General features: G+C 45.0%; 1 protein-coding gene across 1 annotated transcript in view; it reads right to left on the minus strand.

Moving 5' to 3' along the window:
- Nucleotides 1-14,144: 14,144 nt before the first annotated feature.
- Nucleotides 14,145-19,179, minus strand: part of SULF2 (sulfatase 2) — a gene marked incomplete in the record, with an annotated part of 294,975 nt that continues 289,940 nt past the window's right edge. The window contains 4 exon segments of the mRNA XM_077460607.1: nt 14,145-14,760; nt 14,852-14,905; nt 17,040-17,070; nt 17,961-18,084. Coding sequence (XP_077316733.1) covers nt 14,730-14,760; nt 14,852-14,905; nt 17,040-17,070; nt 17,961-18,084 — 240 coding nt within the window.

Raw genomic sequence — 19,179 nt, forward strand, 5'->3', positions numbered from 1 at the left:
ATAATGCCCCACACATCAGCAATCGGCTTGAGGAGGGAAAGTCAGCGCTGTTAACCAATCAGAGCGTTAGGGGCTCGATTGGTGCTGTCGGTCTTTATGAAGATACAAGCGGGTGGGAGCAGAGCGATTGAGTCATCGTTGTGTTATTGCTTTATCAGTTCATTCCCTTAAGACCCCTATATGTACAGATCATCTGTGATTGGTCGCATCTTGTTGCATTTCATGGAGCGTTACACTTGTTTTCTTTTTGTATCCCAGAGGATCTCCAGTGTATTTGTTGTGTGATGTAAAAACACTTGAAATTGAAGCTCCACACCACTGCTGAGAAGTCCAGAAACAACTTTATTCCATTAAAGGACAGGGGTACCATTCCAAAAGTGTCCAACGTGCTTCAGGGGTCTAAGTGGCCCCCTTCCTCAGGGCTTGACTGAATAAACCAGAAGTGAACTGGACCTACAATGGTATTTTTTCTGATGTGAATTAAAAGCACAGGCTTAAAGAGGAAGTAAACCCTGATGGGTGTTACTTCCTCTTTCCTTCCCTGCAAAGGTAAAGCATAATGGACTACTATGCATCGCATCGCATAGTAGTCCATTATGTGTCACTTACCTGACACAGGAGCCAGCGAAGTCACCGCTGTCCCCTGTAGTCCGGAGCATCCATCTTCTTGGTGGGTCTCGCTGCTCCGCCGCTGTCATTCAGCGAAGCCGCGATGACGTCACTCCCGCGCATGTGCACGGAAGCCAACACTCGCGGCATATCGCCGCGGCGCGCTCCACAGAACTACAAGACAGCGGTGCCTGTCTTTCGGCAAATATCTCTTAAACCGCGTAGGTTTAGGAGATATTTCTTGGACCTACAGGTAAGCCTTAATCTAGGCTTACCTTTAGGTCAAATTGGTTTGTAAGGGTTTACAACCACTTTGAGCCTCGTACATACACGATCAGATTTTCCGTAGCCAAAGCGCCAGACTTTTGTCTGAAGGGGCGTGTGCCGTGAAAATGTTTTGCCTACAAACGGTACACAATTTGTCGGCCAACAAACACCAACGTAGTGACGTACGACGTGGAATTTCAGCTCCTGAGCGCCGCCCTTTGGGCACCTTCTGCTAATGTGTTTGGTGAGCAATGATTCCGAGCATGCGTGTTTTGTACTTTTGTGTGACGGACTTCTGACAACAGACCTTTGTCCGCTGAAAATGTACAAGCCTACTATCCAACATTTGTCGGCAGGAAAGTTTGGCCAAAAATTGTCTGATGGAGCGTTCTAACGGTTGGATTTTAGGCAAACAGCCTGCCATCATACAATTCCTGGACGAAAATCCAATCGTGTGTATGAGGCTTAAATCGGCAGCTTGTTTGGCAGCCAAGACCCGATGAAGGGGGCACTTAGACCTTCGAATTGTACCCCTGACCTTTAATGGAATAAAGCTGTTTCTGGACCTCTTACTGGTCCTTCAATTTCAGCTCTTTTTACATCACATTTCTACAACAGGACATACCCTGTTTCCCCTAAAATAAGACCTAGTGTGATTGTCGGTGATAGCTGCAATAAAAGCCCTACCCCCCAAATAAGCCCTAGTTCCTTGTAGGTCTTCTTTTCAGGGTAGGGCTTATTTTTGAGGAAACAGAGTAGGGCTTATTTGGGTGGTAGGGCTTATATTGCAGCCAACACCGACAATCACGCTAGGTCTTATTTTAGGGGAAACAGGGTAGATGCTGAAAAAAAAATTTACTACTTTTATCCTTTGTATATTTTATCAAAAGAAAAATGTTTTCGCTTTTCGTTTACCTTTTTACATTTTGCTGTTCTTGCTTCTGCGAGCTGTCTATATAATGCCCCACACAGCGACAATTGGATTGAGGAGGGAAAGTCAGCGCTGTGAACCAATCAGAGCATTAGGGGCTGCCGGTCTAACTTTCTGAAGATACAAGCAGGTGTGAGCGGAGCGATTGAATCAGCATGGAAGCATACATCGTCTATCTGTCATTATATCGGTTCATACCTCCATCCTACCTTTTGTCTGCTGTTCTCATGACCTCAAATGCTTGAATACTGAGGCCAAAAAAAAACACTAAGTGTCTACTTTTGGAATAAGAAAAAGAAGAAAAGCTGCGCTAACCTCAAAATCCCAAAGTGAAAAGGATATATGTATATACAAAACCAAAGGTAAGAAGCAAACAAAGGCTTCAAATATTATACTTATGAAATCACTTCAACATATAATACATATGTGTGTACATATATGTGCAACACTAACTTTCTGAAGTGAAACATGATTACGTGTTATTAATGTATCAAAAAAAAAAGAAGAAAGAAAGGACCACTGTGTAATGAAAAACCAATAAAAAGATCAAATGAAAAACGAGCAATAGCTCAAAACAAAATGTACAAAAAAAAGAATGAAAAACAAAATAAAAAATAATTTAAGCAGTGTCAACACTAAATAACGTCCGTATAATTATGATTAAAGAATGTATATCTTATTATTAGTGTAAATTGTCCATATAGTTAATCAACCACCAGTGATGAATCTTCATGTGAATGACTGAATTGAAACACACAATTCTTTTCTCTCCAGAAGTGCAATGTGCTCTTTACCATCACCAAATATATAGATTGGCTTCTTACCAACTTGAAGCGACCTCCCCCCGTTACAGAGGGTCACAACAGGGGAAGTGAGATTAAATGGGCATTCAGGTTATTGTACCACTTGGTCAATCCCAGATCCTCCTCAAGATGGGGCTACAGCTGTCTTTACCATCACTCCATATATCACTCCCAGCTCAGCATAATGTCATATAGGGAAAACATAGGCTCCAGATAGTGTAAAACCAACGACTTTGAATTCACAATTCAAAATAAATGCACTTACATAAAAGAGTTTAACAGCAGGCTCGATAAGAAGTGTGCGCCGGCTGGACAGACGCCAAAAAACCAACCTGTCCTTCCTGGTGTATGACAAGCGAACACAACTGGGGTGACGTCAACACGTCGCTCCGCCCTGCGCGTTTCGTAATAACTTACGTCGTCCGGGGGCACGGGTGGCGTGCGACGTCACCCCATTTATACCCAACCCTATACCCAAGCCTCATTCCGGGTCGGTGGCCATTTTAGATGTGAATTCAACAATAAACATCACATGATCACAGGCCAAGCCTCGCTCCCAGTTTGCAGCTATCTTACGTGTGTATGTCACAACATACATCATGTGATCGCGGGCCAAGCCTCGCTCTCAAACAGCGGCCATAATGAAAATTTTATCTCCCCAATTCACCTAGCAGGTGTGTATCCTATGGGGGAACAGCAGAAGGTTAAAAAGAAAAACAAGCCTCACTCCCGATGGACAGCCATCGTTTGTGGTTCCCTCAGCTTTGAGGTCAACCCTGAACACAACTGATTAAAGGAATGTTTCCTCATCACCCCAGAATGTGCTATTTATATATGTTGCGGGATGTCCATGGCTGCCAAGCTTCACTCAGTGGTTTGAGCACACTCTCTTTGAGGCCTCGATCGCTGCTCTGCGTGAATTATTGCCACCCAATTCACACTGGAGTCTTGCACCCTTCCATCACCATACTTATCCTCTGAGTTATTTCTGCTCAGATCTCTCAGGGAGTCCAGCTTGATTTTACACGCCCTTGGTCCTGTTCTTATTCTCTGAGCCATTTACATCTGACCAATCCACTCAGAGATTTGAACTTGGGTCTACACTGCCCTGGTCATGGTTCTTATCCACTGAGCTGTTCACCTTGGCTTAAAAAGCTATAGGTTCCTTCTCCTATTTCAGGATGACTAAGACAGCACCCATAAATAAAGCTATAGACTAGAAACCTGCCGGGAGCTGACCAACTGGCTTGTGGCTCACTGATATCACAATGTCTAAATCAGACGTCTCCTCCACCCTGGTAGGTGGCTCTGAGGGTTAGTTGTCAGCCGGGGCCCCCCACAGAGATTTTGGAGTCGCAGGTTCAAGGCTTGGTGTCTCTTTATTTGCAGCAGATTAATACCTGAACTATGAGAACGAACACATTGGTGTCTGAGTGCAGGTGATGGCTCAGAGAGTAAGGATTCAGACTGGTGTGATGGAAACAGGAGTTCTAATCCCTCTGGTGGAGGTTGGAGAGTTCCAGGTGCAGTGCCTGAGCCCGCCTGAATACAATGGTTTGGAGGGTGTCCTAATGCTTTTGACAATATAGTGTATTCTCTATTCTGCATGGTGGGAATATTCTCCTCTAATTTTGGATGATGGGACTTGGCGTGTGTCTGTTTTTGCTCGTACCCGATGTATAGGAAATAGGAGGATGAGAACATTGGCTGGCAGATCCTCGTGACTCAGGTAGTTGGTGCGCCTGTATTCTGGGGTAAGTTCCGCAGATGTGTGATGGAATCCCGGGGCTGGCAGCTCGTTATTTCTTTTGTATTGTACAATGTGGGTGATGACACTGAGAACCATCTGAATCAAACATCTCCTTCAGCCAGGTAGGTGGCTCTGAGGGTTAGTCATCAGCCAGTGACCCCACAGAAGTTTTGGAGTCGCAGGTTGAAGGCTTTGTGTCTCTTTATTTGCAGCAGATTAATACCTGAACTATGAGAAGGAACACCTTGGTGTCTGAGTGCAGGTGATGGCTCAGAGAGTAAGGACTCAGACTGGTGTGAAGGAGATGTGAGTTCTAATCCCTCTGGTGGAGGTTGGGGTGTTCCAGGTGCTGTGGAATGCCTGAGCCCCCTGTTGGTTGGAAGAGGTTAGTGGTAATGTTTCAAGTACTATGGCCCACCAGTAGAAGGTTTAAGCTTCTGTGTTGGCCCAGATATTGTGAGAAATTGTAGAGATTTTGGAGTTGAAGGTTTTGTGTCTCTTTATGTATTTGCAGCAGATTAATACCTGAACTGTCTGAGTGCAGGTGATGGCTCAGAGAAAAAGTACTCAGCCTGGTGTGATGGAGACATGAGTTCACATCCCTCTGGTGGAGGTTGAGGTTATGGGCAGTCCATGGGACCCCTGTTGATGGTAGATGGGGGATGTTTCAAGCCCACCCCTATGTCATTCAGCTTTGTTATAATATCAGTAAACTGTGGAAAATGTCACAGTTGGCAACCTATTACAGTACCAAGCTTATGTTCACTGAGCTCCAGAGAGCGACCCATTCCTCCACAAATGTCTGTAGAAGCCGTCTGCATGCCAAGGTGCTGATTTTCTACACCGGGGCCATGGAAGGGATTCAAACGCCTGCATACAATGGTTTGGAGGGTGTCCTAATGCTTTTGACAATATAGTGTATTCTCTATTCTGCATGGTGGGAATATTCTCCTCTAATTTTGGATGATGGGACTTGGCGTGTGTCCTCTGTTTTTGCTCGTACCCGATGTATAGGAAATAGGAGGATGAGACATTGGCTGGCAGATCCTTGTGGCTCAGGTGGTTGGTGCGCCTGTATTCTGGGGTTAGTTCTGGAGATGTGTGATGGAATCCCGGGGCTGGCAGCTCATTATTTCCTTTGTATTGTACAATGTGGGTGATGACACTGAGAACCATCTGAATCAGACTTCTCCTCCAGCCAGGTAGGTGGCTCTGAGGGTTAGTCATCAGCCAGTGACCCACCAGAGGTTTTGGAGTTGCAGGTTCAAGGCTTGGTCTCTCTTTATTTATTTGTAGCAGATTAATACCTGAACTATGAGAACGAACACTGTCCTGTCTGAGTGCAGGTGATGGCTCAGAGAGTAAGGACTCAGACTGGTGAGATGGAGACATGAGTTCAAAGCCCTCTGGTTCTAGGTGCTGTGGAGTGCCTGAGCTCCTCTGTTGGTTGGAAGAGAGTAGTGGTAATGTTTCAAGACCATTACTATGTCCCACCAGTAGAAGGTTTAAGGTTCTGTGTTTGCCCAGATATTGGGGGATCCTTTTGAGAAAAAGTGAAAATTTTTGCTAAGTATAGGTTTTTGAAATGGGCTGCCCCGGTAAGACAGCCCATTTTATTTATATATGTTGCAGTGATGTCACAGACCATGGACGGAAGAAGCAGGGGATGTCCACAACCTAACGTGATGCCCACACATGTTACAGGCCTGTGGGGACCTGGGACTGGAGCAGACTGGTGGGTTGTCCATGGCCTCCAAGCTTTCACTCAGCAATTCGAGCATGGGGTCTGCAGGATATGATTGTGGGTCTACGATCCTTCCATCACTGAGTGATTCACACCCATCCAATTCACTCAGAGATCTGAACTTGAGTCAATTCTGCCTCTGTCAGTGATTCCTTCTGCCCAATTCACTCAGAAACTTGACCTGGGGACTATGGGATTTGAACTCAAGTCCATGGCGCCCTGGTTGCTGCTCTTATCCACTGAGCTACTCGCCTCTGCTCGGTGACTTGTGTGTTCGTTCTACTATTTCAAGAATAAACAAAGTCACAAAGGAGTATAAAATAATTTAAATAGCATGAGCTGAGACTTGAACCTGAAATGTTGAGGTTATTGCTGGGCCTCCAGCTGCCTGCTAAACCCCCTACACCAGAGCAAATCTCAGACTGGGCAGGTGGCCCCTGAACATCAAGGCTTAGCAAATCAAGACTTATTAAACAAAATGTGATCTCTACGAAATAAAAAGGTCTGCGATATACATGCCAATATTTTTACAATCCATCTAACCCAGGTGAACGAGAAGTGGGACTTAGAATATTTTCTTTTCTGGGTTGGGTTCTGAGGCCTCCATGGCCTCCAAGCTTCCACTCAGTGATTTAAGCATGAGGCCTGCAGGATTTGAGTGATTTATGGCCATCAAATTCACTCAGAGACTTGGCAGGGGGTCTACAGGATTCAAACTCAAGTCTTTGGCGCCCTAGTTACTGCTCTTATCCACTGAGCTACTCACCTCTGCTCAATAATTGGAGTGGTTTTTTTTTCTATTTCAGGAGTAAAGAACTCATAAAGGTCAAAGCAGAGAGTCGAACCTGCAACTCCAACGTAGTTACTTTGTCACTGGCTGTTTAGACCCCACTACTCCAGGACAAAGCTCTGACTTTGGTGTTTACCAGCCAGCCCCTTTATCATCAAGACTTAATAAATCACAATTAAGTAAAAAAATATATATCTATGTGATTGTTGAGTTCTACAAATACAAATTAGGCTGTGATATATTTTTAACAACTTGTCTCCGTCAGGTGGGTGATGAGTATGACTTTAATGGTTTTATTAGTCAGTCCTTTGGCTGTAATTTGATCAATGATCTCTATGAGGCATGGTTGATACTGGCCGTGTTTAAGAAGTAGCCTTAGATCCGTGGTAGGTTATAGATTTTTTTTCCAGGATTTGAGGCTATGAATGAGACTCATCGTTCTCAGACTCAACTGACCCCTGATTCCCATTATGTAATGTAAGTGGTTACACGGGGAGAGGCCTTGGATCCATGATAGGCAAATAAAGATGTCACCTAGGTTTTGGGGAATGGATGAGACTCATCGTTCTCAGACTCAATCACTAATTACCAATGTTGACTCCTGGTGGACTAAGTCTTAGAGTGGCCTAAAATGGCAGCCATGGATGGAGCCATGGAAGACCATTACCAAGGTTCAGGGAAATGGATGAGCCTCATCGTTCTCAATCTTAATGAAGTTTCTTGTCATGGTAGGGCTTTGGAGATTGAGGTATGGACCCTGATGTTCAAAGTTACTTTGTGCTCACAGTAGATGTCTTTAATGCCATTCTCCTTCTTATATCAGAAGATGATGATGATATTGATGATGATGATGATGATGATGATTGGCTGGCTGTAGAGCACCAGTTGTGGATGCCAAGGTTGGGAAGAATTGATGATGATGATGATGATGATGATATTGGATGATGATGATTGGCTGGCTGTAGAGCGCCAGTTGTGGATGCCAAGGTTGGGAAGAATTGATGATGATATTGGATGATGATGATGATTGGCTGGCTGTAGAGCGCCAGTTGTGGATGCCAAGGTTGGGAAGAATTGATGATGATATTGGATGATATTGATGATGATGATGATTGGCTGGCTGTAGAGCGCCAGTTGTGGATGCCAAGGTTGGGAAGAATTGATGATGATATTGGATGATATTGATGATGATGATGATTGGCTGGCTGTAGAGCGCCAGTTGTGGATGCCAAGGTTGGGAAGAATTGATGATGATATTGGATGATATTGATGATGATGATGATTGGCTGGCTGTAGAGCGCCAGTTGTGGATGCCAAGGTTGGGAAGAATTGATGATGCCAAAAAACACTTACTTTGGCTGAGATCTGGCTCAGGTGGTCAGAAACCAGTCCTAGCCATAGAGGTCAGTGTTTGGAGTTGCAGCTTCTGGACCCAGTAATTGAATTAGAACTGTAAGATACAGGAGGATCACCCATTTTCTTCAGTAACATAAAGGGAATCTGCCATAATTGTGATGGAGGCTAACATCTACTTTTGAGAATATTAGTTCCCTGGCTGCCATGCTGATGCTTTGGACGTTGACTGAGCTGCTGCCCTGGAACGTGTAGAGAGATACACGGCACTAATGTGCAGAAACCATTGCAGATTTGCAGTGATCATAACAGTTTTCAAAGTCTTGAACCATCCCTGACTTAGTGAAATAAAAAGTACCAGAAAAGGCATGGTCCCAGTAACTCTTCCTCCTCCTCTTTTTTTTCCATTCGAGGTAAATAATGGATTCCAAGCAGAAGCACTTTGCTGTCACTGAGGTTTTGATGAAGGAGGAGGGGTGCAGGCCGTCCAGCATCCACAGAATGTTTACAGAGATGAACCCATTTGAACTTCTTCATCCATCCGCACACATTGTTTGTGTCAGTGGGGTCCTCTCTGTAAACATTCTGTAGCCTTCTGTGGATGCGGGACAGTCTGCACCCCTCCTTCATCAAAAACTCGGTGACAGCAAAGTGCTTCTGCTTACAATCCAATATTTACCTGAAATGAAAAAGAAGCGTTACTTTACCAACCGCTAACATTTGAATGACCTATGCAAGTTAATTAAAAAAAAAAGTTATCATTTTTGCAATCCTTTCAGGACAACCTGAGCGCTGGATCAGCTTCATACAGTAATACAGCGCTGTATTCTGGCAGCAGGACAGGGACTTTGTGCTGTTCCTGGAACAAGTTCAAGTCATGCTCAGCCATTCACAGGAAGCCTTGTGTTTTATGAATGCATGTAAGGCTCTTACTGATTGGTTGAGAGCATGACCAATCAGAAGAAGCCTTGTTTTTGTGAATGGCTGAGAAGCACTTGATTTTGTTCCAGGAATAGGATTGGCAGGTCTCCATCCCACTTCCGAGAACCAGTGCTGTATACTGTATGGAGCTGATGATGCATCCAGTGCTCCTAGCAGGTGAGTTTGAAAAAAAAGACACAAGTCCAACCCATGTGTGTGATTATATGTCAGTATTACATTGTATATCCCTGTATGTTGCGGTCGAAAAATCATCCATTTAGACCAGGAGTGGGTAACCTGGGGGTCCTCCAGCTGTTGTGGAACTACATTTCCCATGAGGCATTGCAAGTCTGGCAGTTTACAATTACTCCAAGAGGCGTGATGATCAGGTGAGTGATTTTGATGAAGGCGCATTAATACTTGGCTTTTGGTGAGTGCATCCCCATAGGGGAGTCTTGAGCCACATGCAGTGAATTTGGTGGAAGGTTTCTATATATCACAATAAGGACCTTCTAACAGCTTTACTCTGCCATCTGATTGACTTGTTTTTTATGAACTGTTGATGTCATCTCCTCTTACTGGGAAGCGTTCTAATTTAAAGAGGACACTCAGTGCGAATCTTTATTATATATATATATACACACACATACACACACACACACACACACATATACATACCGGTTGTTCACATGACAGGCGAGTGTAACCGGCTCTCAATGAAGCCGGGTTTTACACACGTCCAGGGCGGCCGCGGTCCACATTCACAAAGTGTCTTGCGTGTCTTTGGGTGCCATTCAGGTGTGAAAAATTCAGGCAAAAATTCGGACCCGGAAAAAAAAAAAAAAATGTAAATAGCCACGCTTTGGTTTAGACTTGGTTGCTGCCTCCCTAGAGATCTACAGCCCCCACAAAAAGGCTGTTGATATGCAAATTAAATATATAGAAAGAATAGGGCCCAGGGGGCGCTACTTCAAATTTTGTGAGCTGTATTAATAATAAAGGGGTCTCCAGAAGCAACTCTTCCTCAGCTGAGGACGTCAATGACGAAACGCGCACGACGGAGCCACGCACACTACGTCACTTCCGGGTCGCAGATCGCGTGGAGCGCACGCCGCTCTTCCACAGATCTAGCGCCTGCATCGGGTTTTTGAGCGATCGTTTTTTTTTTTTTTGCCTAGCGTTCTTTGCTAATTATGTGAGAATTTGGGTATTACAGCACACGGGCCAGTAGTGGGTGTATAACGCTCTATATACAGTGTCACCAGTGGATACTATTGGGACTCGATAGGTGTTTTTATATTTGGTCTTCAATAACTGTTATTTGCTTTTGCTGGCCACAATATTTGTCATTTTTTTAATTTAGTATTTTTTGATTTGTAAGAAATTTTCTTTTTTTTTTAAATAAATGAATCTTGGTGATTACAAATACTGCACCGTGAGAGCTGCTTTTTGTTCTGAGGACCCATCATATCGCCGCAAGCCATAATTAAATAAGGGGATTATCCCAGACATAAAGAATACGGACAAGTGAAAGGAGGAGGAGGAGGAGCCGAACGGAAACAGCCGGACACTGAGCGGACTACATGCACTTAACCCCTTTGGGGTATAAGGATCTGGTGAGTGGGGACCCGAGAGGGTGAGCACGGAAGTCACTGAATTACTTTGGATCAAGCACTAAAGTCACCTTTTAATATACTTCATAGTTCCTGAGAACTGACACTCATTGACTGTGCACATTATATATATATATATATATATATATATATATATATATATATATATATACAGTATATAGTTTGATATATATTTTGCCTTTTGTTATCTTATTCATATTTATTTTTATATTCATTTATTTTTCATTCGTTCATTCCATCTCGATTTTCTGTAATTGCCTTATATAATCGTGTTGGCACCGTGTGTGTATGGGACGGTGTGCCCAATCCTAGCCTGTTTGGAGTGTGTGGTGTGCACTAATATAGGGCAGCACTTTTTATGTACACGATTTGATATTTATATTGGATATCACAGCCTAGTATATCTAACGTAGCACGAGGGGGCACTTAATGTATGTTTTCCTCACATTTTTACCACTAGAGGCACTACAGGGTGACCTTGCCTTACCTTCACCCAGAGGGCCTCTTCCTCTGATGTTAGAGAGAATTCTGGGGAAGAGTTGCTTCCGGAGACCCCTTTATTATTGATACAGCTCACAAAATTTGAGGTAGCGCCCCCGGGGCCCTATTCTTTCTATATATTTAAAAATTGGGACCCGACCTGAACCGGCGAGCAAGGAACGCACCGGAAACCCCAGGCACGAAAACCACGGGCGCACATATATACATGAACCGGGCCTTAGTGGAGCGCAGAAGAGACGAGCAGAGTTGGTCTTTTAGACTCTGCATGTCTCAATAAAGAGAACCGGTCACAAAAAAAAAAAAAAAAATCACGTGGGGGACTTTTTGTCCCCTATTTGAATGAAGAAAAAAAAAAAATTAAGCATAAAAAAAATATTTTTAATTGTAAAAAAATAAAGATACACATAAAATCCCCCCCAAATATACATACGTAAACACGCACATTGGGGTGCCTACGCATGAAAACTTTGATTGCAATACACGTTACATATCGCCGCGCACAAACTTTTTTTTTTTTTTTTCTTTTAACGGGATGTAGCCTCCAAATACATTCAATGTTGTGTCCCACCATTGAGATGAAAACTTCCCGTCCCACTCCGGGGACAAAGCAGAATCAGACATTCGCAGGAAGCTTTGTGTTCTATAGACATTCGCAGGAAGCTTTGTGTTCTATAGACATTCGCAGGAAGCTTTGTGTTCTATAGACATTCGCAGGAAGCTTTGTGTTCTATAGACATTCGCAGGAAGCTTTGTGTCCTATAGACATTCGCAGGAAGCTTTGTGTTCTATAGACATTCGCAGGAAGCTTTGTGTCCTATAGACATTCGCAGGAAGCTTTGTGTTCTATAGACATTCGCAGGAAGCTTTGTGTTCTATAGACATTCGCAGGAAGCTTTGTGTTCTATAGACATTCGCAGGAAGCTTTGTGTCCTATAGACATTCGCAGGAAGCTTTGTGTTCTATAGACATTCGCAGTAAGCTTTGTGTTCTATAGACATTCGCAGGAAGCTTTGTGTTCTATAGACATTCGCAGGAAGCTTTGTGTCCTATAGACATTCGCAGGAAGCTTTGTGTTCTATAGACATTCGCAGGAAGCTTTGTGTTCTATAGACATTCGCAGGAAGCTTTGTGTTCTATAGACATTCGCAGGAAGCTTTGTGTCCTATAGACATTCGCAGGAAGCTTTGTGTTTCTATGAATACATTGGCTTCCTTTAATTAGCGGAGGAGGGCTGATGATGATGATGTCATAACCTCTGACTCAGCCAATCAAAGGAAGTTTTTTTTAATAAAAAATAAAAAACTTCCCATGAATGGCTGAGCGGCACACAGCCCGACTGCCAATTTTTTTTCCCCGGGAGTAAGACAGGAAGTTGGCAGAACACAGCACTGTATACTGTACATAGTTGATGATACATACAGGTAAAGCAAGTTGTATAAATACTTTTTTCATTTTTACCCACAGGCAAGCCTATAATAAGGCTTACCTGTAGGTAAAATGAGTATCTCCTATACCTGTACGGTTTAGGAGATATACACTTTGCATGCAGCCGCTAACGGTAGCGGCGCATGCGCTGTGAATGCCCGCCTGAAGGTCCGGCAGACGCCGCCGGACCTTGCCGGGAAGGAGACTCCTGCGCCAATGCGTGGGAGTGACATCATCGTGGCTCCGGGCCACTCACAGCGCCGGAGCTGCGAACCCGGAAGACATATTGCAGGCTGGTCCACGCCGGGGGAGCTGACATTTTGCCCTTGGCGTGGACCAGCCTGAAATATGGGGACCTCGTTGTAAGGCAGTGATGGCGAACCTTGGCACCCCAGATGTTTTGGAACTACATTTACCATGATGCTCAACTACACTGCAGAGTGCCAGAGCATCATGGGAAATGTAGTTCCAAAACATCTGGGGTGCCGAGGTTCACCATCACTGCTCTAAGGTATTTCATAACGAGCTAGTATGCAGTGCATAGTAGTCCATTATGCTTTTGCCTTACAGGGTTTTTTTTTTTCTTTCTTTCACATATTTTATTTTTTATTTTCTGAGGGTATCCAAGCGCTTTAATACAGCGCACCCAACAAGTCCACCGGTTAGGCTACTTTCAACACTGAAGCCGCGTCGGCAGTTAAGCGCCGCTTGTTTTAGCGGCACTTTTTGGCTGCCAGCAGGAGGCTAAAACCACCCGTGTTGCGGCGCTTCCGAAGTGCTGCCCATTCATTCCAATGGGCAGGGGCGGTGTATACAGCGCTCCTACACCACCCCAAAGATGCTGCTTTTGCAGGACTTTTTTTTTTTTCCGTCCTGCAATCGCACCGCTCCAATGGGAAAGCACTCAGGCTTTCACACTGGGGTGGCTTGAGCGGCCTTTTTCAGGCGCTTTACGGGCGCCATTTTTAGCGCTAAAAAAACGCCTGAAAAACACCACGGTGTGAAGGTAGCCTGAGTGCGGTAAATAGTTTGCTTGGCCCAAACAAATTGTGAAAGGGACATTAAAACATGGAGATCTGCGTTGGGTTTACATCTACTTCAAAGTAGTGGCATATACAAAACAGCACCAACAGAACCCGTATATATATATATATATATATATATATATATACACACATAGCAGCAGGAAGCATTGAGAGGGCACGTAGGCCACTTGACCACCTGGTTGAGGACCGGAAAGAACTCGGTTTTAAGTAAATACGGCAAACCTTCGGTCGCAGCCACTACTGGTCAGCAGAATTGGGCATTGACCTCTCTGAGTATTTCGTAACTCCAGAAATTTGGAAACTATTTTTGGTTCCCTCGGCAGAACATCCTTGAGAGACAATAAAAAAAAAAAGCTGTAGTATCACCTGATAAAAGTCGATCAGTTATGAAATTTTATTATGTAACAAGAAATATCCATCAGTAAAGCAGGAACGTCTTTTAATCCCACCATCTCCGATATCGCAGCCAATCGCTGGAGGGATGTCATGCGACTTCCGTTTCAGTGGTATTTGTAATACTCTCAATCCAGCAGCATCCTTTGTTTTGTTTTTTCGCCCTCCATGGCTTCCAGTCTCTGTGGGTGAAGAAAGCATTTTGGTGTGGTTTATCCGAGGTCCGCTCCCTCCGGGTAAGCTAGAAGTGCTGAAAAACAAGCCCCTGCCCTCCCCTCCCCCCTCCAGCATCAGGAATGTATGAGGCAAAAAACGAAAATAAAGTTACGGGTGCAAAGAAGTGGAGTTTTTTTTTTTTTAGAGAGGATTTGTGCACCTCCTCTGATCACGTCATTAGTCACAAGTAGCTTTAGCCGTCTCTAAAGTCTTCCCACAGCGCAGACTATCTACCCACAATCCATCACTCTGAAGAATCATCTACCAGCATTCACCCCCCGAAGGTGGTCTTCAAATGTGAACGATGGTTCAAGTTGTTGAGAGATGTCTTCCTTGTATGAAGCCTTTAACCTTCCCAACCTTCCCATAGCTGGTCCCTGCGGAGAGATAACACACACAGCATTGGTATAGGAGGAGATGTTTAGACAATGAAGAACGACACAGAAGTGAGGAGAGAGGACAACTCACAAGGACTTAGAAGAAGGTCGCTTCGTTTTTGGCCACTTCCGCCGCTGAAGTTGCCTAAATGGTCCAACCAAGAGAGAAATAAGGAACCCGTCACCAACAGCGAAAGCCCAACACCCTCACAGTACAGGACAAACAAGAGAAGAAGCAACCAAAAGATGGAAATGGAGAATGAGAATTCACATGCTCATGCCTTAGGTACTGGAATTAAAAAGACTAAAGTAGCCAACTGAACTCATCAGAAAAAATACAAAAAGATGGACCTCCCTACAAATGATGGGAGTTCAGGTGTCTCCAGAGAGGGGAAATGTTAAAAGGTTGGAAGAACGCAATCGTCTACAATGTCTTTGGATGATGTTTGATGTAGTTTTGACCTCAACCCTACTGGACCTTTGGGATGAATTGGAATGCCGATTGTGAGCAAAGTCTTCTCATCAAACATAAGTCCTATACCTGGAGGTTCTTGATTAAAGAACCCCACCAATAAATAGGATCCTCTTCCTCCTAACAGATACACTATATGGCACAAAGGATGCAAATACCCCTCCAAATGATGGACTTCAGGGGTCTCCAGTTAAGGGTCCTTATTACTCCATCATACAAAGATATTATAGACAATTGTGCTCTTCAGACCATGTGCTAACAGTTTGTGAAGACCTTCTCTGTTCCACCGTGACTGTGCCCGCCCCCCCCCTCCCCCAATGTACACAACTAGCTCCATAATGACATGGTTTAACTGTTTAGGTGTGGAGGAACCTATACAGTGTCCTGTACAGAGCCCTGACCTCATCCCTACTAGACATCTTTGGAATGATCTAGAATGCCACTTTTGAGCTAGGTCTTCTCATCCACCATCAGTACCTGACCACACAAATGGACACAAAGACCCTCCAAAATCTGGAGGCCTCTGCAGGCCAGTTGGGGGGGGCAACTTCACCCTGGCAGGCCAGTTGGGAAGGGGGCGCAACTCCACCCTGGCAGGCCAGCTGGGAAGGGGGGGGGCAACTCCACCTTGGCAGGCCAATTGGGAAGGGGGGCAACTCCACCCTGGCAGGCCAATTGGGAAGGGGGGCAACTCCACCCTGGCAGGCCAATTGGGAAGGGGGGCAACTCCACCCTGGCAGGCCAGCTGGGAAGGGGGGGCTACTCCACCCTAGCAGGCCAGCTGGGAAGGGGGGGCAACTCCACCCTAGCAGGCCAGCTGGGAAGGGGGGGCAACTCCACCCTGGCAGGCCAATTGGGAAGGGGGGCAACTCCACCCTGGCAGGCCAATTGGGAAGGGGCTAACTCCACCCTGGCAGGCCAGTTGGGGGGGGCAACTTCACCCTGGCAGGCCAGCTGAGAAGGGGGGCAACTCCACCCTAGCAGGCCAGCTGGGAAGGGGGGCAACTCCACCCTAGCAGGCCAGCTGGGAAGGGGGGGAAACTCCACCCTGGCAGGCCAGCTGGGAAGGGGGGCAACTCCATATTATCGGTCTTGATTTGGATTTTTTTTGGACCGTAATGTCCAACAAACTCATACGGGTGTGGTCAGGGCTGCATCGGCCATAGGCCATGGAGTGTATAGACAGCCACCAGAAGCATTAAATCTAAATAAAAGACGAACTTAAAAAAAAAAAAAAAAAGATGTCTGAAATGTGTTTTTCTGAGATCCCCTTTAATATTATTAATTGGAGATTTCATCTCCAAATACGGAAAGGTTTCTTCACAGTAAGAGCTGTGAAAATGTGGAATAGACTCCCTGCAGAGGTGGTTCTGGCCAGCTCAGTAGATTGCTTTAAGAAAGGCCTGGATTATTTCCTAAGTGTACAGAATATAACTGGGTACTGACATTTAAAGGTAAAGTTGATCCGGGGAAAATCTGATTGCCTCTCGGGGGATCAGGAAGGAATTTTTTCCCCTGCTTTAGCAAATTGGATCATGGCTCTGCTGGGGTTTTTTGGCCTTCCTCTGGATCAACTGTGGGTATAGAATTGGGTATATGGGCTGGTATGATATTTATTATATAATTTTTTTTTTTTTTTTTGTGGTTGAACTGGATGGACTTGTGTCTTTTTTCAACCTGGCTAACTATTATTATGCAGTAACCCACAACAACCATTCAGCATCAGCATCTGATTGGCTGCTCTGCATTTCTTTACTAAGCTGGTGTAACATGTAAAATACACTTGGGGGAGGGGAGGACGACTTACCGATACTGTTCAAAACTTTCATCCTTTAGCCCTGTAATTAAAATGTACAATGTGTCAGTATAATACAGAGGTGGGATGCACAGAGATCATAAGGGGGGCTCGTTCGGGCCGCAGCGTCATGATTTTGGCAACGACTGTACAATGGTAACAGAGATTGTCCAACCTGCGAAAAAATCTGCAGCCGCTAAAAGAGCAAATTCCAGGTACAGATATTTTCTCTAACAATGACAAAAGGTTGGACCGGTGTACAGTATATACCATACCTGGCCGATGCCCCTAGATCAGTAATGGCGAACCTTGGCACACCAGATGTTTTGGAACTACATTTCCCATGAAGCTCAACTATACTGCAGAGTGCCAGAGCATCATGGGAAATGTAGTTCCAAAACATCTGGGGTGCCAAGGTTCTCCTTCACTGGTCTAGATGCTGGAAATGGCAGTATAGACATGGATCTCCACCAGGCTTCTATGTCCTGTGCTGAGCTGCCGCATTGTGAACACAGGAGGTCGGGCCTCACAGATGCCATTCACATTCAGACCCTGCATTTTCTCAATGAATGCCAAGTGTTCTGTGATTGGATGACGGAGAGAGCGTGATGTCACCGCCCCGCCTCTCCACCCATGCCAAGTGGCCAACTGCCTGTGTTCAGAATGCAGCAGGGGCATTTGTTTGGCTCAGTATGGGGAAGCTCTCTGGACTAGCCGTGTATAATTTGGTGATTTCCAGCAGAGGGGGATCACACAGGTGCGGGTTTTACCTGCGACAACCAGCTGGGAGCCGTACCGGGACCCAACTCCAAGGGGACTTATTCAGAAGGAGGAGCGGTATGGTCATACACATTTATAGAGCAAAGCAAATGAGGCGCTGCACTCACTCCAAAAGCAGGAAAAGGTGAATTAAAAACAAAAAAATAGATATACCGAGATCCAGACTGCGCGTCCGTGGGTTACACTGGCGGGAACCCTTACAGCTTCGCAGCTCCATTAGCTGGACGTGTAACTGATTGAGGAAGTCTCTGCCCAGAGTGTTCACCGCGTTTATCAACTGAGGAGAAAAGAGAACGCCAAATCCACATCAAACATTCACTGCAGAAATACCACCACCCCCTCCCCCCCAATGCCAGAAACAGCACCACAAGTTCCTTCCCAAGATGTATCTGGAAAAAAAAAAAAAAAAAAATCTGGGGACACCCAGGCCACACCCACAAAAACCACACCCTGCTGGGTAAACTGAAAAAAAAAATGGACAGAAGGCAATGGTTGCGGCGAGGATAGCGCTTCGCAGCAAATTGTGGGTGTGGCCAAACTGCAGTAACCGTGAGTGGAGCTTGACGGGTCAAATTAAACCTGAACCTATTGCTACTACAGGTCAACAGAGTTCCAGGGCTCAGGATTATGTAACGCACAGCATGCAGAACCCAGAAATACAGTGGTAATGGTATAATGATCGGCTCCCCTGCAGATTGGGTAAGTTTGCCCCCTTGCAAAGAAATGAAGGGTCTATCATAGGTGTATTTTATATGATAGAGACAGAATATCAACCAAAAATCCAGCAAAAAAAAAAAAAAACACGATACAAATGTTATAAATGGAGTAAAATAAGTATTTGATCTCCAACCAACCAACAATAATTATGCCCCCCACAGGCTACACCAGTAGGTGCTCATGTGGTGCACAGATTAGTCCTGTCAATGTAAGAAGGTTCTTCTAATGACAACTCATTATGTGTATAGAAGACTCCCGTCCACAGAATCTCTTCCTTCCATCCAAACCTCACAACCATGGGCAAGACCAAAGAGTCTGGAATGGGCTATAAGACCATCAGCAAGAAGCTTGGTGAGAAGAAGACAACTGGTGGAGATTTTTTTTCGCAAATGCAAGAAATACAAAATAACCATCAATCTGGTCTGGAGCTCCATGGAAGATTTCTCCTCGTGGGGTGAGGATGATGATGAGAAAAGTGAGGGATCCGCCCAGAACTACACGGGAGGAACTTGTGAAGGATCTCAAGGCAGTTGGGACCACAGTCACCAAACAAACCATTGGTAACACAATACACCGCCATGGAAATTGAAATCCTGCAGTGCCCACAAGGTCCCCCTCCTCAAAAAGACACATGTACAGGAACGTCTGAAGTCTG

Source organism: Lithobates pipiens, unplaced genomic scaffold (genome assembly GCF_037356315.1).
Source record: "Lithobates pipiens isolate NorthernLeopardFrog02 unplaced genomic scaffold, aLitPip1_a1.2 Scaffold_28, whole genome shotgun sequence".
Lineage (NCBI taxonomy): Eukaryota > Metazoa > Chordata > Amphibia > Anura > Ranidae > Lithobates > Lithobates pipiens.